Genomic DNA, 23,929 nt, shown 5'->3' with positions numbered 1-23,929 from the left:
CAGACAATGCATGTTAAAAGCAACTAACAAATACCTATAGAATTCAGTGTACATATTAATGAATATTAATGAAGATATATTGGGATTTCAAATTAAAAATAACAACCTCAAAAATATAAATATTGTAATGCAGCGGCTTTCACAACAGTGTCTTAAAGAGGCAGTGACCCAGGTTGGTCCAACTTAAACGTCTTTTGTTTGGCAGCTTTCAAAAATAACTTGAACTTTATTCTCCTGGGTGAATGGTCACTTTTGCCCGAGTAGATAATAACATAGGGAGTCCAAGGCCAACTTAATGGCCAATCACTTCTCCACTGTGCTATAATTTTTCTTTGCCGCATTAAGTTTCCTACTCAAGTAGGTGACTGGATGTTCTTCTCCTTTCACCTCCTGTGACAGAACCGCTCCTAGGCCAACCTCAGAGGCATCTATTTGCACAATAAAGCCTTTCTTGAAGTAGGGGCTGGTGGGGACAGGCTGTCTGCACAACACCAGCTTCATGGATTAGAATGCTTTCTCCTCCTTCCCTTTAAGAAATTGGTCAAGGGTGCTGATCTCTCGGCAAAATTAGTTATAGATTGTTGGTAATACCCTATGATGCCTATGATTACCTGTTTTGTACTAAGAGGTTGGGGCCAGTTTTAAATGGCCTCTATTTTGTTTACTTGGGGTATGATAACCCCACGGCTAATCACATATCAGGCTTCCTCAAAACCACGTCTCTTTGGCTATGTCCAGCAGGCCCCTAGGATGTCTACCGTATAATAGATGGAGAGAACCCCTTTGAGTACTGTGGTACCTGTTGTACAGCAGAACATTAAATAGGGCAGTAATGTGGTGCCCCTGAGGCTCAGTCACCACAGAGGTACTGCACCTTCTCCTAAGGTGTAGTGCCCCACCACCTAGGTAAGTTGGGACCTCCTTTCCTCACTCCAACATCTGCATCCCACACACAGGATAGTTCAGCACTGACCACATTGCGTCTCCATGCTTAGAGGGTAGCAGAACACCTTTCGTGGGTCCTTGCTTCGTAACACGAGATGTGCTGGAATGTGGGTGGAGTTGAGATCCATATACAAGGTTGGGAAGGTTTAGAATGATAGTGGAGTCTGGAGGTCAGCCAGTCAGGAGAGACTGAGGACGGATCCCTGGAAGAAGGGATGGAGGAAGGAGTGCTGCAGCTGCCTCAGTGACCTGAGCCAGCTGACACGGGAAAGGAACAGAAGGAGAATGACGTAGAACTGCAACCTAAGCTTCCATAAGAGAGAGAAGGAACAGCGCAGAACGAAGGAGTAGGAGAACAGAGAGGAGTTGTGGGTCCGAAGAGGTACCCTGCCTATAGGTTCTCAGAACAAGGCTGGGGCCCGGTCCCCGAGGTTGTATGGACACTTACGGTTCTGCAGCAGACACCGGTGGAGTAGTTGGCTGTAAATGCATTACTCCCATCCAAGATTTGGGGCACAACAGCATCTGCATAGGGAGCCAGGACTCAGGATAAAGGGAGTCCCCGAAGTAGGCTACAGCTGTCTGCCGTACAAGGACAGTTGTTAGGAACATTTGACATTAGGAACTTCAGAGTACCATGGTACTGGAGCTCTTCACACTAAAAGGCACAATAGAGGAGTCGTTCAGGAAAGGTACATGTTGGCGGAGTGTTGGAGAGGAGAACCCTGACTTGCCTGGGAGGTTGATTGAGTCTCTGCCCCGGAGGACACTGCACGGAGGCAGGCATCAGTGGGTACCACAAACTGTGAGTAAAACTTTGGAACTACAAGCCCTGGTGTCTTCCAGTCATTGTGCGCCAACACCGTCAGCACCGCTACTTCTGGGTATCATCCTTTACACTACCTGTGCCTATACACTGCCCTGGGGTTACAGCTTCACCTGTGGGGAGCTACACCATCTATGCTGCAACACACCATCAGCCCCAGAGGATCTGCACGCAGCGTTGGCTTAACATCTTGCTTGCCAAACACCACAGGTGGCATCACGAACTATTCCATTCCATAAACTACATCACATTCCACCATTACTTGGGTGCCCAGGGCCACGGACCGGGTCACTGCTGTTGTGACACATCTCCCTAACACCGGCCCGGTATCGAGTACCCCACAGCCCTGGGACGGGGCGACCCAGTAACATATCCCAATCCTTCCCATTTTTGGAGACAACTTTCTTCAGCATAGATTTAAGGGTCTTGTTAAATCTTTCCACTAGACCATCTGTCTGTGGGTGGTACACCGACGTGCAAAATCTGGAGCAGTTTACACAATTCCTTTATTACCTTGCACATAAAAGGAGTTCCCTGATCTGTAAGGAAGTCCTGGGTGGCAGTATAATGCTCGATCTGGCTAACCACCTGATCTACGTTGCTTAGGTCCCATTGCCCCACCCAGCGCTGTATGGCTGCTGGCAGAGTTCTCACAAGCCGGTTGACCACCTCCCTCTCTATCATTGCCGTTAGGGTCAAGGTCTCAGGCTGGAGCCATTTTTTTTGCAAAGTGCAATAAGTCAAAAGCCTGAGACCTGGCAGGTTGGACCTCCACAAATGTTCACCGATATAACCACTATAGGTGTTGACACCTATCCAGACAAGGATCTCATCATTAGCAACAGGGCCACCACGTCAGCCCACTGGTCAGCTGACAAGTTCTCCTGTCCCGTGGTTCTTCCAAAGACGATTAAGAAAGGTTTCCAGGTTGTCCTCTGTACTCATTTTCCCGGGACCGAACGGGTCGGTGGTGGGCGCACCTCTCACAGGGCCACAATCTACTGCAGAATCAGACTGTTAGTCTGCTGCTGTTGTGCATTGGAGAGGACCAACTGTTTTAATATTTTCTCCATCTTGTCGGCAGACCTGAGCTATAGCGTTGCAGGCTTGGTTACGGACATGTATTTTTCCTTGAGTTAAGCCTTAGTCCATAGTGCCTGCATTCTCCACCATATGTAATGCAGCAACATTCACCACAGTGTGGTAAAGAGGCAGTGACCCAGTTTAGTCCAACTTAAAAGTCTTTATTTTGGAAACTTACAAAAATAACTTAAACTTTAATAAAAGCTCATGTCATTTTTTTTTTTAATTCTGACTTGGTCAAATAGTTTGACTAAATCCACACTCTTATTTTGTGTTGTAACCACAGCTGTGGCTGTAATTACAACGCTCTCCAGCAAGTTTACTGTGCTTCTATGCACATCCTGGGGGACACAAAGCGACCCTTGTATACGATTCCCCTGACTGCCTCACAATACATATTCCAATCATATTGGAGACCCAAGCCAACTTAATATGGTATGAAATATATATATGTAAACAAAAGAAATTTAGATGTGTAAGGTGCAAAGTGCAAGAAAGTCCATATGCTTATAAAAGTAAACAAGTCTATAAATTGCACTAAACCGGATACTCAATAAAGTGCAAAAAAATCCATATCAGGAAAACATTATTCAGATTTTTAAATATATACAAATATACCCACATATAAATAGATAAATATCTGAGAAAAGTAGAGCCATGAAGTGTTCAAATATTCAATAAACAATATATTTTATTAACAATCAAATAGACAGACATATAACCAACAATTGATACCAGTGATAAATACTGAAACCAACCCCCAAACCACTCTAATACCTCCCATAATGCCCAATATAGAAATGAAAGCGAGGGGTCATGGCAGCATAATGGTGCATCAATGTGTCATATTGACAGAAAAATATACATCCATAGCCATCGTAATACATAATATATATTATATTGCACAGTGCCCAAGGCTTAGAGCATCATAAAGTGTGGCATATAAGAAAATAAAGTACCCAAGTTTACCAGGTGGAGGTAATGAGGGAAGATCCGGAGGTGCGGTGCGCCCCGACACGCGTTTCGCAGCAGCAAAGTGCCGCTTTCTCAAGGGGATAGTAGTGGCGTCCAAACAGGACCTTAAAGTAGCCCCGTGAACCAAGTCACATGTTCAAACTCGGCCAATAGTACATATAAATAGGCAACTCTCACCAATCTAAAAACCACAGTACAAAAAACAAGTAACAGGGCGCCATCAGACACAACAATCATGTTTTGGACAAAAAAAACCATTTAGCTTTTTTCATCACTAACATGGCAATACCAATTATGTGTCCTCTTTATTCCGTTTAATAATTTGCCTAAACTGTCCTGCAAATAAGTGAATTTAGATAAAGGTTCTCCAGTGCAGACATCTCTTAAAGGGAATCTGTCAGCAGGTCTTTGCTTTTGTTCTGGGTGGCAACTGGCAAAGCCTAGCACTGTAATGGTTGGCACAGTGTGATCATTATGATCTTCTATGTGCTCCTCTCATTGTGTGTGATAAAATATAAAGCAATTTAATATTTTCTTTTAAGTGTAATGTAATTACAGGTATCACAGCCAGACACAAAGCACTGACTATGTATAACAATGGAATGTAATGATCGCACTGCAATATTATTGCATCTCTTTGCACAAGTCTGGTAGTTACAGCTTCTTGTCTGTCTAGTAAATATTGAGAAATCACATTGTAACCAGTGCTCATGAACGCTTTATAATAACCTTCACTGTTAAATATTTTATATACTGCAGGAGCTCCCGGAAAGCCCTCTAGGAGAAAAGGATTAAGAACCACTCATAAAATAAAGTGAATATACTATGCACTCATTCTTCAGAGCAGCAGAGAAGGAAATAGTACTAAAAATATTATTACCAGAGCATTTTATTTTCATAAGTTACGTGTGAGCCACACATTAAAAATGAAAAACTCTGGTCTATAGGGAATGAACTAGTCTTAGTCTGTTATTTACTGCCTCCTGACCTCAGGGACATATAAAATGTGTCACTGTGACCCAGTCTGTTTGATTTACCTTAAGTATGAAGGTTGTGAACAAGCAGAAGAATTCATATTTTATGTACTCAGTTAAAATATTCCTCTGCCCATAGTATAGAAATCTTTTTTATTGTCTCAATCTACAGTGATACTGACACAGGGGGCTATATGAAATATCATCAAATCATAAAAGCGAGAAAGAAAGCACGGCCCCCAAAACAACTAGTACATCTTTCACATCTAAGTGTGCTGGGTGGCATTTGAAATAACCTTCTATAGCTCATACAGACTCTTTTTTATGACAAGTGAGCCGGAGATACATTGTGTAGAGAACGCCGCAGGTCTAAACCCATGAAGATTCTTTTCGGCTGTGGAAAGACATTTTTCAAACCTATGTGAACAGCATGCGACAGTCAGTAAAAGTTGATGGTCACACCAGGCCTTATTTGAAGTTTTGAAAGTTCTCAGTGAGGAGAAACTGGATTGAGTTTTAGTTATAATGAAAATGTGCAAAGTTTCTGTACATGCTTTCTGTATATTTTTAATAACAATCTGTCACCAGGTTTATGCTGCCCATTATGAAAGCAGCATAATGTAGAGACAGACTCGGATTCTAATGCTGTGTGACTTGGTGGGCTGCATATTGTAGTTGGGATAAAACAGTGTTTTATCTGCTTCAGCCCTTCTAGTCTTCTCACTGATGAGCTCCTACTATCGAGTCCACAATATTCATGAGCTTTGGCAATCAGTAACTCCACAACAGTTTGGCAGCCTCCTGCAGTGCAGAGAGAAAGATGTCAATGAATAGTGTTGGTGGAGTTTGACAGAGCTCATCAGTGAAAGGACTGCAGAGATTCAGGAGATAAAACAGCAAAAGAGCAAGAAGCAGAGTAAAGCCACCAATACACATTCTCTAATATCAGCATGATGACCATCTCATGTGTATGGAGGTTGACACAATTTTTTTTTGAGGGAGATATCGATCCAACTAGTGGCAGACAGACTGAAGAAGGTAACCCGTGCAAAAAACAGTACATGGTCCCTTTCATGAGTATATGACAGATGTTGCTTTTGAGGTGGAAGTGGGCCACTTTGATTCTTGGGCCCCTGTGCCATTCCCAATAAAAACAATCTGAACACTAGGCAGCCCATTTCTGCTGCAGCCAAGATGTCTACTATTAAAAAAATGGATTTTTTTCAGGAGCTCGCCACTTTGAAGGGATTGGCTAGCTTTGTGGAAATATAATCTCAGGTTTACAGTGGGCTCGAGAGCTACCCCCTCCAAACACAGAAAGTGCTGGCTGTACTGTACAGCTGACTCATGCCTACTACTAAAAATAATTTAAAGGGAACCTGTCAAGTGAAAAACCGCTATTAAACTGCAGATATAGGGTTAATTTGCAGGTTAATAGCGTTCTGAACCTGTCCCTTGTCCACACTTAGAGCCCCTCTGCGAGGAAAGGATGTACTTAGAGGATATAATAATGATAATTTTATTTATATAGCACCGACATATTCCGCAGCACTTTACATTTTAGAGGGGACTTGTACAGACAATACAGCATAACAGTAATCACATAGGTCATAACAGATACCAAGAGGAATGATGGCCTTGCTCACAAGCTTACAATCTATGAGGAAAAAAGGGAGACACGAAAGGTGGGTGGTAACAATTGCCCTGATTGTATGGACCAGCCATAATGTTAAGTGTGTACAGACACAGAGGGCTGATAGATACATAAAGCATGTGGGAACATGATGCGGGGAACCTGGTTATGGTAAAACTTTTGACTGGGCCACCCAGGGATAGTTAGGTTAATGTGTTGAAGCGGTAGGCCAGTCTGAATAAATGCGTTTTTAGGGCAGGCTTAAAATTGTAGGGATTGGGGACTAATCGTATTGACCTGGGTAGTGCATTCCAAAGAATTGGCGCAGCACATGTAAAGTCTTGGAGACGGGAGTGGGAGGTTCTGATTATTGAGGATGCTAACCTCAGGTCATCAGCAGAATGGAGGGCACAAGTAGGGTGGTAGACTGAGATGAGGGAGGAGATATAGACTGGTGCTGAGCCGTGGAGTGCTTTGTGGGTGAGGATAATAAGTTTGCACTGGATTTTGGAGTGGATGGGTAACCAGTGTAATGACTGGCACAAGGTAGAGGCATCAGTGTAACGATTGGTGAGGAATATGATCCTGGCTGCAGCATTTAAGACATATTGGAGGGGGGAGAGTTTGGTAAGAGGGAGACCGATTAGTAGAGAGTTACAATAGTCCATACGAGAATGAATAAGAGAAACAGTAAGAGTTTTTGCAGAATCAAAAGTAAGAAAAGATCGAATTCTGGAAATGTTTTTGAGATGCAGATAACAAGAGCGAGCCAGTGACCAGATGTGGGGGGTGAATGAAATCTCAGAGTCAAGTATGACCCCAAGACAGCGGGCATGTTTCTGGGGAGTAATATTGGAACCACACACCGAAATGGCAATGTCGGGCATAGGAACATAAGTAGAGGGAAGAAACACAAGGAGTTTAGTCTTTGACAGGTTCAGTTTCAAGTAGAGGGAGGACATGATGTTAAAGACTGCGTTTAGAAAATCACTGGTGTTTTCTAAAAAGGCAGGCGTGATATCAGGAGAAGATGCGTATAATTGGGTGTCATCAGCATAGAGATGGTACTGGAAACCAAATCTACTGATTGTTTGACCAATAGGGACAGTATACAAAGAGAATAGAAGGAGGCCTAGAACTGATCCTTGAAGAACCCCAACAGTAAGTGGAAGATGAGAGGAGGAGGAGCCAGGAGAGAATGGTGTCCTTGAGGCTGATGGAGTGGAGCATAGTGAGGAGGAGCTGATAATCCACAGTGTCAAATGCTGCGGAGAGATCCAGGAGAATTAGCATGGAGTAGTGTCCATTAAATTTAGCTGTTAGTAGATCATTAGAGACTTTAATGAGGGCAGTTTCAGTAGAGTGTAAAGAGCGGAAACTGGATTGTAGAGGATCGAGAAGATAGTTATCAGAGAGATAGCGGATAAGACGGGAGTGGACCAGGCGTTCCAGGAGTTTAGAGATGAAGGGAAGATTAGGGACAGGTCTATAGTTAGCGGCACAGTTTTGGTCGAGGGATGGTTTTTTAAGTAATGGATGTATGATGGCATGCTTAAATGAGGAGGGAGATACCAGAAGAGAGAGAGAGGTTAACTATTTTTGTTAGGTGGGTGGTGACAGCAGGGGAAAGGGACTGGAGGAGATGTGATGGAATTGGGTCACTGGTGCAAGTGGTTGGGCGAGAAGATGCAAGGAGCCTGATTACTTCTTCTGTGACTGATTCAAAATCAGAGAATGAGCTAGCTGCACTGGGGGAGGAAGGAAGATGCATGGTATGAGGTGATTGGGAGATAATGTCCTGTCGGATATGGTTAATTTTTTCTTTGAAGTAATTGGCCAGATCATTGGCTCGAAGATCCGTGGTTAGGGCCTGCACTATTGGGTTGAGTAGGGAATGAAAAGTGTCAAAGAGACATTTAGGGTTCTTGGACAGTGAGGTAATGAGGGTATTGAAATAGGTTTGTTTGGAGAGGTGAAGGTCAGTGTTGTATGTTCTAAGCATAAACTTATAATGGATGAAATCTTCATGTAGGTTGGATTTTCTCCACAGTCGTTCGGTGCACCTGGAGCACCGCTGCAGGAAATGTGTTTGCAGGGTGTGCCAGGGTTGTCGCCATCTGTGTCATGTTGTTCTATGTATAGGAGGTGAAATTTCATCCAGGGCACTTTGTAGTGTTTCATTATAATGATTCAGTGCAGAGTCAGGACATGAGAGGTAGGAGATAGGGGCCAATGATGACTGCAAGTTCTTCATGAGTTTCTGAGTGTTAATGGCCTGTATGTTTCTATAAGTATGGAAAGTGGGGGTGACCTGAGTGGGGTGGCAGTTCTTGATAGAGAATGAGAGAAGGTTGTCGTCAGAGAGCGGGAGAGGGGAGTTTGTGAAATCATCCACTGAGCAAAGCCGAGAGAAGACCAAGTCGAGGGAGTTTCCGTCTTCATGCGTTGGAGAGTTTGTAAGCTGCGATAGGCTGAAAAGATGAGGTTAGAGATAACAAGTGAGTAGCAGATGGGGAGAGGGGAAGAGCGATGGGGGTGTTGAAATCCCCCATGATGACGGTGGGGATGTCACAGGAGAGAAAATGTGGAAGCCAGGTGGCAAAGTGATCCAGGAACTGATGGGAGGGGCCAGGAGGACAATACACCACTGCCACTCGCATGGAGAAGGGGGAGTAGGGTCGGATAGCATGGACCTCAAAGAAAGGGAAGACAAGTGAGGATATTTGAGGGATAACCTGAAAGGTACATTTTTGTGATAGGAACAGACCAACACCTCCACCTGCTCTATAGTCTGCTCTTGGGGTATGTGAAAAATGTAGTCCCCCATAGGAAAGAGCAGCAGCAGCGGTGGTGTCTGCATGCTGGATCCAGGTTTCAGTAAGAGACAGAAGGTTTAGAGAATCAGAAAGGTAGAGGTCATGGATGAAGGAGAGTTTGTTACATACTGAGCGAGAATTTCAAAGGGCACAATTAAATGAGACAGAAGGCATGCAAGGAATATTAATAAGATTAGAGGGGTTTCTGAGTGTAGCAGTTGGGGGTTTGACTTGCTATAACATGGGGGACCAGGGTTGGGAGCGATGCCTCCTGCGACTAGGAGAAGAAGGATACAAAGAGTGAGCAGATGGTTTATTGATTTGGGGGAGCGTCTCTTATGTTGGATGGTATGACTGAATGGATCTGTGCAATTTAGCAATGTGAAAAGAGCATGAGTGCTATACATAGGAGAGGAAAGGACTGCGGGGCCGATATGGATGAAGTGTAACGAGTTATTGCAAGGGCGATGGTTGTGAGTGATTGCTGCAGTCATGAGATAAATGATATGATAAAGGATATGAACTTTATTCCTCCCGGCAACGTTCAGTGTTCAGTAATAGAGCCGGCACTGGTACAGCCGCCATTGTTATGATTGAGTCACTGTAGGAGGCAAAAACAGAAATGCTAGCTAAGTCCAGAAAACCAGAGAAGTTGGCAGCTATCGGATTGCAGACCCCTGAACCTATCAACACAACTAGCAGTAGCCGTGGGGGGTTCCTACGATGCCCTAGACCCCTCGATCACAGCCGGAGAATTAAATAGGCCTAAAGAAAGAAAGGGGAAATCTAAACTGCCCCAGAGCAGACCCCAAAGCAATAGGCAGCCCCCAACATATAATGACGGTGAAGCAAGATGAAAACACTAACACAGACAGAAAGATAGACTGAGCAAAGACGGGGCCCAAGCTAACTAGATAGAAAAGGACAGGAAGGCTGCTGTCTGCAATCTGTGAAAAACCCTATGAAAATAAGAGCCAACAGACTGACAGTGAAAAAGGCCCTGAAGACGCTAGGCTTCAAAAAAGCTATGTCAGTACTCAGGAATATTCTGAAGACAGAGCAACAGGCAAAAGGAGATTCAGCTCACCCCAGCAGTGAATGGCAGAATCCAGAAAAGCAAGGAAAACAAAAACAAATGCTAACAGGCAAAGCAAAAAACTTAGCTTTAGAGGAGCAGGAATCAGACTGGTGTCCTAGAAGTCCACAGAGAAATCACCCGCAGGGCAGAAGGGCGTCGGCAGCCTTATATCCAGTCCGTGACTCCACTCAGCCAGTCATCCTCATTAGGCTCAGGTGCCTGATAATCAGGCTCATTACCTTCCTTTACCAGAATAGGGAGTTCACCAGACCTCAGTGACGAAGGGGAAAATGAACTCACAACACGCCATGCACTATGCAAAGAGTGGTGCCTGAACTGGCACAAGCACCGCCCCTGTGACTGATTGTCAAATGTTGCCAGGGGCAATAAAGTTCATATCCTCTCGTCAGCAGGATTCAAAGTGCAGGTGTCAGGTAGGTTCAAAACACAAGTAACCTGCAGGTTAACCTCATATCTGCAGATTTATAGTTTTTTTTTCACATGACAGGTTCCCTTTAATGAGGTCACCTGCCTTAGAAAAACCATTTTTAGAATGTGTTCATTAGGCTAGGTTCAAACTACCTTTGTGCACACTTTCAGGAGCCTAAACTGAAGAGACTCTGTCCACCATAGGGAACCACTGTAAAGAAACCTAATACCGCAAAGTATACATTATGTATGACTAAATTCCCTGCCTAACCCGAGCCCTGCATAATGTCAAGGAGTTAAATCAATGTTTTAAAAAAAACATTTATAAGGTCTGCGTGATAAGCCGCTGCCGTCATGGTCATGTGTGCGGCTCCTTTCTGCAGAGTTACTGCGCCTCTGTAGCCAGGTGTACGCTTTCCTGCTTCAGAGGCACCTTGTGTATGACCGGTCCTTCACTTCACTTGCTAGATTTCAACTGTTCTTCGGCTATTCAGTGTACGTGAGCCATCTTCTGAACTTTCGGTTATGACCAGTGCGACTGAATCCTGGAAGCGTACACCCGGCTACAGAGGCGAATTGATGCTGCCAAAATGAGCTGCACATACTGTGAGATTTGCAGGAGCAGGTGGTGATCCCGATTTATGCTAATTATGCAGGAGCAATATATGATAAGCTTAATAGATCAGGAATATTTGTGTGTCTCTATTTGTGCAGCATCTACAAAAGGCTGCTTCTCTCATACACAGACACAGGAAAACAGGAAATACAGTCACATACTCTCCCTGTGTGAGCTTCTGTGAGTTTTTTTTAAACTTTATAAACAGCATACAAATCTAACAACTAAACACTCATAGACAAGAATGGAGTTGTTGCAACAGACATATTCCAACAACATCTCATGAGGGAAGAGATTGGAGGAAACGCCAGGTGAAATGATAGCTGTGGCACAGTTAATAATTATAGAAGGCCCAGAAGGGGAGGAGTTGGCGCCTAGGCCAGTGACAGGATGGTCATGTAAGCAGAGGAGCCTCCATTACAAGAGACCAGACTCGAATGAAGACCGAAGAGACCAAACCCGAGTGAAGGAAAAAATGTTTGATTTCAGCTCACCACTGTGACAGACGTTTAAGACGCTTCAGCACGGATGTAGTCCAGTCCAGGCTAAGCACAGCTGTATCCAAGCAAAAAAGTGTTTCCAGCGAGCGGTGAAAGACCAGTAGTAAACGTTTTTAGCAAAAAAACTCCTCAATATTTAATGAATCCAAAAAATGTTACATGTATAGACAAAAAGTTAACCCCTCACCTCCCTAAAACTATGCGTTTCGGCAGATGCCTTTTTCAAGGTTTTCAACACTCGCTGGAAACACTTTTCTTGCTTAGACCCGAGCGAAGACCGGAGACAACAGACCCGAGTGAAGACCCAAGAGACCAGCCTGAGTGAAGACCTAAGATACCAGACCCAGAAACAAGAGGCCCGAGTTGGTTCGTCAGAGTCGTGTCTGCAGAACTGAGAGAGGCGATTGGGCTGCAGGAGAGACACATTCCTATGAGGCGCTACCCCCGATGCAAACTTATGGTACAGAGGAGGGAGGATCGAGCTGTGCTTCTGGAATCGGAGGCGGCCAGCTTGTTAAGTGTGCAAAGTGACTGAGTGATAAGGGACTTGAGGCCTAACGGTGAGTAATGTAGACTGCTATTGGGGAATGTACAGTACTTCATATTACTTTGGGAGTGGCCCGTTAGTAACGGTGACACACCCTAGGTTGAGGAATTATGACCGAGACATTACTATCCACAAAAGTTGCTTAGCTATGAATACAGATTGCATGTAAATAATACTGTTTTACTGTTTTAACTGTATTACCATGTTCTTAACTCGCTGCATTGCTGCTGTTTATTTCTCCACATTTGATATTGTTCCGTAAGCACTCAAATAAATAGCTGTTTGTTAAGTACCACTGTCTCCTCACTCTCTGCAGCGTTGCACCCGGGTACCTGTCAACAAGTGCACAGCCATACACAGGCAGATTTCAATGGCAATTATGTAATCTTTAATTTTGCTGAGGGAACACTGCAGGATAATTAGAAATTTGCTGCCTTGTGACTCCACAATTTACTGCTGAAGTCAAGGTATATTTTGTTTTCAACTTCACTTACTTTTATAAATTCATTATCCAGAATAGGAATAAAATAGTCGTCAATGTTGTTGGCTTGATCCGAAAGTGCATTATCTGACAGTGCAGAGTTTGTGATGGAGTCATTAGCTGATGCCAGAGTAAAAGATATTTTCTCCATCAAAAAGAGAGCTAAAACAAAAATGAATAAAATAGGAATGTTATTTAATTTATACATTTTTACATTTTGTCACTTATCGTTTTATTTAACACAGCTATAGATAGTGATAAAAGTATTAATGTTCTGAAATGAACATCGTACATTGCGCCCTCAGGTAACACTTTGACTAAAATTACAATATTTTTAGTGACACAATAATTTCCTAAGTTACAATACTCCTCTCTACTTGTTCTGCATTATTCAACCTATACTACATGTATAGCACTCTATCTTTACTACATGTACTATACTGCTCAGCATCCATACTACATGTACTGTCCTATGCTTCTACGTGTCCAGTACTACTCTCTATATATACTACATAAACTGTACTGCTCTCAACCTGTACTATATCTACTGTCCTGCTTTCTACCTGCACAGTAAAATTTTTTATTTGAACTACATGTTCTGTATTGTTCTCTACCTGTACTACATATACTATACTGCTCTGTACTGCTCTGTTGAGCAACTTCTTTAGGAAGGAGGTAAGTAGGAGTGCAGCAAAGGCAAGACAGATGTTAATGGTAGGGGATTCTATAATTAGGAGGACAGGCAGGGTCATCTGCCGCAGAAACTGTGAATGTCAAACAGTCTGTTGTCTGCCAGGTACTCGGGTTCGACATATTGCAGATCAGATAAACAGATTGTTGCGTGGGGCTGGGAAAGGGGAAGGTCCTTAAAAATAATTACAGAAAGCTAGGAGAGAAGCTGAAGGCCAGGACCTTCAAGGTGGTGTTTTCAGAAATACTGCCGGTGCCACTGGTGTCACTAGAATGATAGTGGGAGCTCACAGAGATAAATAAGTGGCTTAGTAATTGGTGCAGGAATGAAGGGTTTGAGTTTATGGAGAATTGGGCCGACTTTTCTGTTGGCTACAGGTTCTACGGTAGGAACAGGCTACACCTCAATAGGGAGGGTGCAACTGTACTTGGGGAAAAAAATGGTCAGACAGATGGAGGAGTTTTTAAACTAGGATCTGGTAGTTGTGCTAATAAGGGCATAGATAAAAGTAGACAGAGAGAGTGAGACAGTAGGGGTCAATGAGGATTGCAAGGAAATGCAAGGAAAGTAAGGAGCTGAGTAGGGGTAACAAATGTTCTAATAGTTTTAAATGTCTGCTGGCAAATGCAAGTCGCCTTGCAAAAAAAACTGAATGAACTGGAGACTCTTATGTCGGTTACAGAATACATGTGGTTGGCATTTTGGCGAACCTAGCTGGATGAAAGCCTTGACTGGTTGGCAAACATAAAGGGTTACTCTACATTTAGAAAAGACAGGAAAGACAAGAAAAGATGGAGGGGTGTGCATTTTCATAAAGTCCAACTTAAAACCTGTGCACAATGATGACATTGGCGGGAGCTGCGACAATTTAGAGTCGGTATGGGTAAATATACATAGGGATGGCAATAATGCAAAGCTGCTAATTGGAGTTTTCTACAAGCCTCAGAATATACAGGTAGAGGATGAAATGCTGCAAAAATTAAAAAGGCAAAATATAATAATAGCGTCCTTTATTATGGGGATTTTAACTATCCGGACATTCAATGGGACATAGAATCTTCTGGCTTTGCTAAAAGCTGCAAGATCTTATCCACAGTTCTGGACAATTACCTCTCTCATCTGGTAGATGAACCAACTAGGGGAGATAATCTGCTGGATCTGGTTCTGTCCTATAGACCAGGTCCAAATTCAGATCTACAGGTGAAGGAGCATTTGGGATGCAGTGACCATATTATGGTAAGTTTCAATGTAATTTTCAGTCAAAAATTCAAAAGGGGAAATGCAAAAACCGGGAACTTTAGGAAAGCTGATTTTAATAAATTAAGGGAAGAGCTTAATCGAGTAGACTAGGACCTTGTCATGGTAACTGGGGATTTCGAACATAAATGGGGCATATTTAAGTAAATACTACTAGAATCCTGTAGAAAACTTATAGACTCTAGTAATAAAATGTTAAGGAATAAAAAGAAACCATTATGGATAAATAAGACAGTACAAAGTTTAAGAGCATTCAAAATCCTGAAGGCCGAGAATACAGATCTAAATAAGAAATGCAAAAAAGAAGTCAAGCTAGAAAAGCTATATACAGAGCAGCAAATCGCCAGCAACATTAAAATAAATCCCCTCAATTTTTTTTTATAAACACATCATTGCCAAAAAGAAAAAAACAGATGGTATCAGCCCCTTAAAAGACGATAATAACAAGATAATTATAGAGGACAAAGAAAAGGCTGAGATATTAAACAGGAACTTTTCATCCATGTTCACCAATCATCTGTCTGTTACAGTGATCTTTCATCAAGGCAAAAATCAAAGTTCACCACCTGATGCAACTAGTTTAATATAAGAAGAAGTACACCTGTGTCTGAGCAAATTAAACAAAGACAAATCTCCCATCCCACATGACATTAATCCACAGATATTGAGGGAATTGAGCTCAGTAATTGACAGACCGATGTATCACATTTTCTTAGACTCTCTTGTAACAAGGGTGGTGCCACAGGATTGGATTGGACGATGGGTCACGTGATACCAATATTTAAGAACGGTAAGAAGGTGGATCCAGGTAGCTACCGTCCGGTAAGCCTGACATCAGTAGTGTGCAAAGGTTTTTGTGGGCACTATAAGAGATGACCTGCAGAGATATATTGCAGAGAATAATATAATAAATTACATCCTGCACGTATTCATGAAGAATAAGTCATGTCTAATCAACATGTTGGGTTTCTATGAGGAAGTAAGGGCAAATCTGAATTTTGGTAATGCGACTGATGTGATTTTTTTGGACTTTGCAAAGGTATTTGATACTGTTCCATATAACAGCTTTATACTGAAGCTTCAGAAGCAATGACTAGGTGAAACTATATATATGATGGGTAAGGAATTGGCTAAATGAAAACAAAGAGTTGTCATAAATGGTACATTCTCTAAATGGGATATAGTCAGCATTGTGGTACCGCAGGGATCTGTGCTAGGACCGATTCTTTTTAACCTCTTTATTAAAGACCTTTTGGATGGGATTCAGAGTAAAGTCTCAGTCTTTGCTGATGACCTCAAACATGTATGATATTAAAATCTGACCTAGACAGTACAATATTACAAAACGATCTGAATAACATGTCTGAATGGGCAAACACTTTGCAAATAAGATTTAATGTAGATAAATGTAGAGTAATGCACCTAGGATGGAGTAATCCTATTGCTGCATAAGACTTGGGTATTCTGGTTACAAGTAAGCTGAGCCCTAGTACTCAATGTCAAGCAGCAGCTGCAAAAGCAAACAAGATTTTAGGATGTATAAAAAGAGAGATAAAATTCCACTATCCCAACATATTGTTAACCCTTTATAAATTGCTTGTGAGGCCACATCTTGAATATCGGATCCAGCTTTGGTCTCCAAATTGTAAAAAGGATATTCAGAAGTTAGTCAGTTCAAGGGCAGGCAACTAGATTATTACAAGGGATGGAAGGACTCTCATATGATGAGAGGTTGGAAAAGTTGGGCCTCTTTAGCTTAAAAAACATGCCTCAGAGGGGATCTCATTTACTTGTATAAATATATGTGTGGTCAGTACAATGGACTGGCACATGACTTATTCCTTCAAAGACCATACTAAGGACTAGTGGGCACTCATTACAGGTGGAAAAAAGGAGATTTTTGTGTACTCACCGTAAAATCTCTATCTATTAGCCTTTAATTGGGGGACACAGAACCTTGGGTGTTATGCTGCTGTCCACTAGGAGGCGACACTATGCATAATCTGAAAAAGATTATCTTTGGCTCCTCCTCTGCAGTATACACCCCTGGACGGCGTCAGCCTTCTCCAGTTTTGTGCCAAAGCATAAGGAGGAACGTAACCAAATAACATAACCATGCCTGTAAGAAGGCTACTATGTACGAGCTCAAAGAACAATATGAGAACTCAACAGGAAACAACGGCCCATAAGGGCAACAGGGTGGGAGCTGTGTCCCCCAATTAAAGGCTAAGAGAAAGAGATTTTACGGTGAGTACACAAAAATCTCCTTTACTCTGTCGCCTAATTGGGGGACACAGAACCTTGGGACGTCCCAAAGCAGTCCCTGGGTGGGAAGCAGTGGACGAATATTGTGCTGACAGTCCCCTAGATTTGGGGTACTGCCGCCTGCAGAACCAGTCTACCCAGGCTCGCATCCGCTGAGGACTGGGTATGAACACTGTAGTGTTTCGTAAACGTGTGTAGGCTAGTCCAAGTGGCCGCCTTGCACACTTGTTGTGCCGAAGCCTGATGCCGAATGGCCCAGGAGGCCCCTACTGCCCGTGTAGAGTGTGCCGTGATACCGGCCGGAAGAGGGGAACTGTTAAGTCGGTAGGCCTCATGTATGGTGGACTTGATCCACCTGGCAAGGGTAGCCTTGGAAGCCGGCAACCCCTTGCGACTACCTTCCGGAAGAATGAAGAGGGAATCAGATTTCCGGAAAGGTGCAGTCCTGGACACGTAAATCCGCAATGCTCTGACGAGGTCAAGCGTATGCAGAGCCTTCTCCACTCTATGAACCGGAACCGGGCAAAGGGAAGGCAGTGAAATCTCTTCATTAAGGTGAAAGTTGGACACAACCTTCGGAAGGAAGGATGGTACCGTGCGGAGAACCACCTTGTCCTGGTGAAAGGCTAGGAAAGGCCGTCTGCAGGAAAGTGCTGACAATTCCGACACTCTGCGTAACGAGGTGATCGCCACTAGAAAAACCACTTTCTGAAACAGAATGGAGAGTGGAACTCCTCTAAGAGGTTCGAAGGGTGGAGCTTGCAATGCTGTCAGGACCAGATTGAGGTCCCACGTATCCAGCGGACGTTTTTAGGGAGGGACCAATCGGGAAACTCCCTGGATGAAAGTCCTTACTTGCGGTTTAATAGCAATGCGCTTTTGAAAAAGGACTGAAAGCGCCGACACCTGACTCTTAAGCGAACTTAAGGATAGCTTGGCATCTAGGCCCGATTGAAGAAAACCTAGTACCTTCGGGAGGGAATAAGGGAGTGGGACTTGTCCATGAGATTCGCACCAAGAAAAGAAAGCTCTCCAGGTACGATAATAGAGCTTGGCGGAGGCAGGCTTCCTTGCCCTGATCATAGTTGCAATGACTGCCGGTGAAAAACCTGCCTGGGTTAGAATCCAGGTTTCAAGGGCCATGCCGTCAAATTGAGAGCCCCTGAATTCTGGTGGAAGAACGGACCTTGAGACAGAAGGTTGTGACGGTCGAGTAGACGCCAGGGGGCGTCTGCCGTAAGTTGGACGATGTCGGCGTACCAAGTACGCCTGGGCCAGTCTGGCGCGATGAGGATGGTCGGAACTCCCTCTTGCTTGATCTTCCTCACGACCCTGGCGATTAGGGGGAGGGGTGGAAAAATGTACAGGAGTCGGAACTGGGACCAGTCCTGGACCAGGGCATCCGCTCCGAGCGACCGCGGGTCGTGTGTCCTGGCCATGAAATTGGGAACCTTGGTATTGAGATGGGATGCCATTAGGTCCACATCCGGGGTTCCCCAGTGTTGACAGATCTGGTAAAAAATCTCGGGATGGAGAGACCACTCCCCCGAGTCCATTCCTTGCCTGCTGAGGAAGTCGGCTTCCCAGTTTTCTACACCCGGAATGTGTACCGCAGAAAGTACCGACCTTGTGTCTTCCGCCCAGAGGAGGATATGAGCCACTTCTCTCATCGCCTGGGCGCTGCGGGTCCCGCCTTGGTGGTTCACGTATGCCACAGCCGTGGCATTGTCCGACTGTATCCGTATGTGCGAGGCTGCAAGCAAGTGATGAAATGCTCTCAGTGCCAAGAGAATGGCCCTGATTTCCAGAACATTGATAGGCAATGTCACTTCCCTCGGTGACCACTTGCCCTGTGCCCTGTGATGTAGGTGCACCGCCCCCCAGCCTGTCAGGCTTGCATCGGTAGTCAGGATCTTCCATTGTCCTGAGAGGAATGGCTTCCCTCGTGTAAGCGAGTTTGGTTTGAGCCACCAATGCAGGGACCTCCTGGTTGATGACGTCAACCTGAACTCCCTGTCGAGGGAGAGAGGGTTCCTGTCCCAAGATCTGAGTATGGCTAGTTGAAGGACCCTGAGGTGAAACTGGGCAAATGGCACTGCCTCTATTGCTGCTGCCATCCTGCCGAGGATTCTCATGGCAAACCGGAGAGATCGAGGAGGACTGCGAAGGAGTGTGCGAACTCCCAGACGGATGGCCAGTGTCTTGTCCTTGGGAAGGAGCACCAGGCCCCTGGCGGTGTCGAATACCATTCCCAGGAATGTTAGAGTCCGAGTTGGGATGGTCGACGATTTCTGTAGGTTGACTAGCCATCCCAGGCGACTCAGAGTGTCTAGAGACACTGACCTCGCAGTCTTTGAAAGTGGGAGACTTGACGAGGAGGTCGTCCAGGTATGGGACGACTAGGATGCCTCTTGAGTGCAGGACGTCCATGGTGGCCGCCATGACTTTGGTGAACGTTCTTGGAGCCGTGGAGAGTCCGAACGGAAGGGCGACAAACTGGTAGTGGTTTTGGTTGACCGCGAACCTGAGAAAACTTTGGTGGGCGGGAGCAATTGGTATGTGGAGATACGCATCCTGTATGTCTATGGAGGCGAGGTATTCTCCCTGCTCCATGGATGCAATGATGGACCGGAGGGACTCCATGCGGAAATGACGGACCCGTACGTAATTGTTGAGCTGTTTTAGGTCCAGTATGGGTCGGACGCCGCCTCCTTTCTTGGGGACTACGAACAAATTTGAGTAGAATCCTCGGAATCTCTCGTTCGCGGGAACCGGCACCACAACTCCTGATTGAAGGAGAGAGGAAACCGCTTGGTGGAAAACACGAGCCTTTTCTGGTGGTGTTGGAGGAACAGAAAGGAAGAACCGGTTCGGTGGAACGGAAGTGAACTCTATCTTGTATCCGGAAGACACTATTTCCCTGACCCACCTGTCTTCTGTAATAGGCAGCCAGACTTGCTGAAAGAGTAAAAGTCGGCCGCCTACTGGTGGGGTGTCTTCCGGAGGTCTCGAGTCATGATGAAGTGAAGTTCTGAGGTTTTCCTCCCTTGGGTTTCGCTTGGCCTGCTTTCGACTGCCAAGCCCTGTCTGGTCGCTGCTGCGTCCGTGGGTTGTCTCTGCGTGGAGAACGGTTGCGGTTTTGCACTGGGCGCGAAACGGACCAGCCCGAGGAATTCCGAAAGGATCGGAATCGCGTCTGGTTTCTTCGTTTAAACGTGCGTTTCGGTTTTAGTTGAGGGAGAGAGGTACTCTTACCCCCAGTGGCATTGGCTATCATGGTGTCCAACTTTTCGCCGAAAAGTCTTCCAGTAAAATACGGAAGTCGCGTGAGGGACTTCTTTGAGGCCGCATCCGCTTTCCATTCTCGCAGCCAGAGGATGCGTCGGATCGTGATGGCGTTTGATGCTATTCCCGCTACACCTCTGGCGGAATCCAGGGCTGCATGAATCATGTAGTCTGCTACCACTGCCATCTGTACCGCTTGGTCCGAGAGTTCAGGATTTGAAGCCTGAAGACCCTCCTGTAGTTTTTTGGCCCAAGCCAGGATGGCCTTGGCTGCCCAAACTGAAGCAAACGCAGGGCCCAGAGAGGCGCCTGCCGCTTCGAAAATAGAACGAGCCATGCGTTCTACTTGCCGGTCTGCTGCGTCCCTGAGGGTTGAGCTATCCGGCAGAGAGAGTAAAGTCTGCGCTGCTAGCCTAGAAACCGGAGGGTCCACTTCAGGTGGATCTGTCCATTGTTTGGTGTCTTTCTGTGGGAAGGGGTACTTCGCTTCCAAATATTTGCGATTAGCGAATTTTTTGTCAGGCTGCGCAAACTGTTTGGTAAGTATTTTCTCAAACTCATTGTGATTAGGGAAGACCTTAGGTGGTTTTTGAACACTTTCGAAGCAAATCCTATGTTCTGGGACTTCTGGGGGCGACTCTGGAATTTTTAGCACCCGATGAATGGCAGAAAATATGTCCTCAACTAGCGCTGTATTGCTAGGGGGAGAAGGTACCACGGACCTGACCGTTTCATTATCTGAGTCGGAGTCACAGATGCCCTCCGAATCCTGTGCCTCGCTAAGGTGATCCCTGGAGGGCGACCTGGGGCGGGGGTCTTCTGTGGTGGGGGATCCCTGTGGTAAATTGCACTGTCTGTCTGTGGCAGGGGACTGCCCAGGAGACCTGGAATGACGCTGTCTCTCCCTAGAGGGGGACGACCTTGTGCTATAGTGCGACTCAGGTGATCGAGACCTGTGGGTCCGCTTACGTCTGTGAGTCGGAAGCAGCATGTTCCTGAGACAAGCTGTCCGTTTGCTGTGTACCGTCCATAGCCGGGGCCTGACTCTGCAGAGCTTGCAGTAATGTAGCAGTTAGGTTGTCTATGGACTGTGACATAGACTGAGACATCTGAGTTGCCCATTCCGGCGTGGCCTGTGACACTGAAGCGTCAGTAGGGACTCCCTGGGGTTCTGACCCAGAGTTCTGGATGCAGTCCCGGCAGTGCGGATACGTGCTGCCACTAGGGAGCGTAGCTTTGCAGGCTGTACAGAATGCATAGAAACATTCCTGCCTGGTTCTCTTCCTTGAGCCTGGCATAGTGCACAGAGGCTGGCTATAAGGGATCGTACAGGGGTGGCTACGCAGAGGGAACCCACAGAAAGCCTTATAGGAAGTATAGATTCACAGCTGAGTAATGAGAACCCAGCTGTGAGCTTACCCCACCGGTGTGCCCCTAGGTCCAGCGCCGACAGATCCCAGTTCTGTGCCCCCCGGAGACCGCTGTGATGCTCCTCTCCTGGATCTCATCCAGAAAAAATGGCCACCGGGGCTCTGAGGAGAGGGAGGAGGGGGCGGAGAGCTGAAAAGGGCGCACTGGGCTGTGTAAAAAACGCGCCCTTTCTGCCTCAATCCGCCCCTTCTATGACACTCCAGCGTGTCATTTTGGTCATCCGGGGGGCGGGCCGGGGGGCGGGGAAAAGGCGGCGGCTTCAGCTAGGCCGAAGCCGCAGCCTAAATTAGAAGCCTGATGCCCAGGAGGGCTCCAGAGCGGTGCGGTAGTCCGGGGGGGCGGATTTGTACCAGACCCCCCCAGAATGGTCAACTGGATAGCGGTGGGGGTAGCAGGGGTAGCGGTTTTTGTATGGGGGCCCCTGAAGCGCTATGGAGCCGCTGCTGTTGCAGAGACAGGGACGCAGAAAAGCCCTGTCTCTGCTGTGCCATCCAGTCCGCACCCTCCCCCGGCCCCAACAGGATCCCTCAGCCGGCCTGGGGTCCCTGGAAGCTGCGAAATGCTGCCTGATCTCCGACCCTACCTGAGGCGTCTCAACCTAATACCCTCTGCGGGGGATTAGGGAGGGTGCGTCTGTCACCGTCAGGGGGTCTTCATCCTCGCCTCAACCTCAACCCAGACCCCTTAAAGGGGTTGGGGAAGGAGGGGGGTCTCGACCTAGAACCAGGACCCAAGGGACTGGGGAGGGAGCGACATGGGGAAAAACCACCTCGACCTCAACCGGGTACCCCTAATAGGGGACCGAGGAGGGAGCCATGCCGGGAGTCTCGCTGGAGACCCACTTTTCTTCATCTGTATTTCCGGTGAAAAAAAGGAAAAAAACGGAAGAAAAAAGGTGTGCCTCCTTGCGACACGAAGCAAAAACTGGAGAAGGCTGACGCCGTCCAGGGGTGTATACTGCAGAGGAGGAGCCAAAGTTAATCTTTTTCAGATTATGCATAGTGTCGCCTCCTAGTGGACAGCAGCATAACACCCAAGGTTCTGTGTCCCCCAATTAGGCGACAGAGTAAAGGTGATTTCAACAAGCTAGCTTGGAAAGGGTTCTTTACAGTTAGTGCAGTCAGACTGTGGACTACCACAAGAGGTAGTACTGGCAGATACTATAGCAGCTTTTAAAAAAAGGCTGGATGATTTCCTCGATACACATAACATTGCGGGTTATAGTTAGGTTAGTGACAAAATGTACAATTGGTGGAGAAAGGTTGAACTTGATGGTTGAACTTGATGGACCTAGGGCTTTTTCAACCTATGTAACTATGTATCTGTACTTCAACTAAACTAAAACCTAAATAATAGACTAAAACCACATATGTATCTGTACTTCATTTATTGTACTGCTTAATACCTGTACTACAAGTGCTATCCCGCTTTCTACCTGCACAGTACTGATTTCAATCTGCACTACATGTACTGTATTGTTTTCTACCTGTACTATATGTACTGCTTTCTATCTGTACTACATGTATTATTCTGACCTCTACCTGTATTACATATACTGAATGTTTTTTTTTACCAGTTTTCTAATTGTAGTACATGTACTATACTGCTCTCTGTCTGCACTATATGTACTGTACTGATTTCTACCTGTACTGAAAGTAGTATATTGTTCTCATCCTATATGTACTGTACTTCTTTTTACCTATACTGTACTGCTTTTCTACCTGCTAAATGTTTAGTAATGCTAGCTGACTGTAAAATTGCTCTCTTCCTTGGTAACATGTATTGTTCTGCCCTCTACCTCTACTACATACACATACTGTTTGAGTTTTTGCCTGTGCTTCATGTACTGCACTTCTCTCTTCCTGTGCTACATATATGGTTATGCTTTCAACCTGTGCTACATGTACTTAACCCCTTCATGACCCAGCCTATTTTGACCTTAATGACCTGGCCATTTTTTGCATTTCTGACCAGTGTCCCTTTATGAGGTAATAACTCAGGAACGCTTCAACGCATCCTAGCGATTCTGAGATTTTTTTTGTGACATATTGGGCTTCATGATAGTGGTAAGTTTACGTAATTAATTTTTGGGTTTAT

The 23,929-nt window shown here is 45.4% G+C and overlaps 1 protein-coding gene across 7 annotated transcripts in view; it reads right to left on the bottom strand.

The window, feature by feature from the left end:
• The window catches only part of ERICH6B (glutamate rich 6B), a 440,905-nt gene that overhangs the window by 133,607 nt on the left and 283,369 nt on the right, over positions 1 to 23,929 (bottom strand). For all 7 annotated transcript variants that reach the window (XM_073580272.1, XM_073580271.1, XM_073580276.1 and 4 more), the window contains one exon: positions 12,917 to 13,065. In XM_073580272.1, the coding sequence (XP_073436373.1) occupies positions 12,917 to 13,065 (149 nt within the window). The remainder of the gene's footprint in view (positions 1 to 12,916; positions 13,066 to 23,929) is intronic.

Source organism: Dendrobates tinctorius, unplaced genomic scaffold, assembly GCF_039654945.1.
Source record: "Dendrobates tinctorius isolate UK_male_01 unplaced genomic scaffold, ASM3965494v1 ptg000064l, whole genome shotgun sequence".
Classification (NCBI taxonomy): domain Eukaryota; kingdom Metazoa; phylum Chordata; class Amphibia; order Anura; family Dendrobatidae; genus Dendrobates; species Dendrobates tinctorius.
The sequence above is the reverse complement of the archived record's forward strand: the minus strand, read 5'-3'. Positions and strand labels throughout refer to the sequence as shown.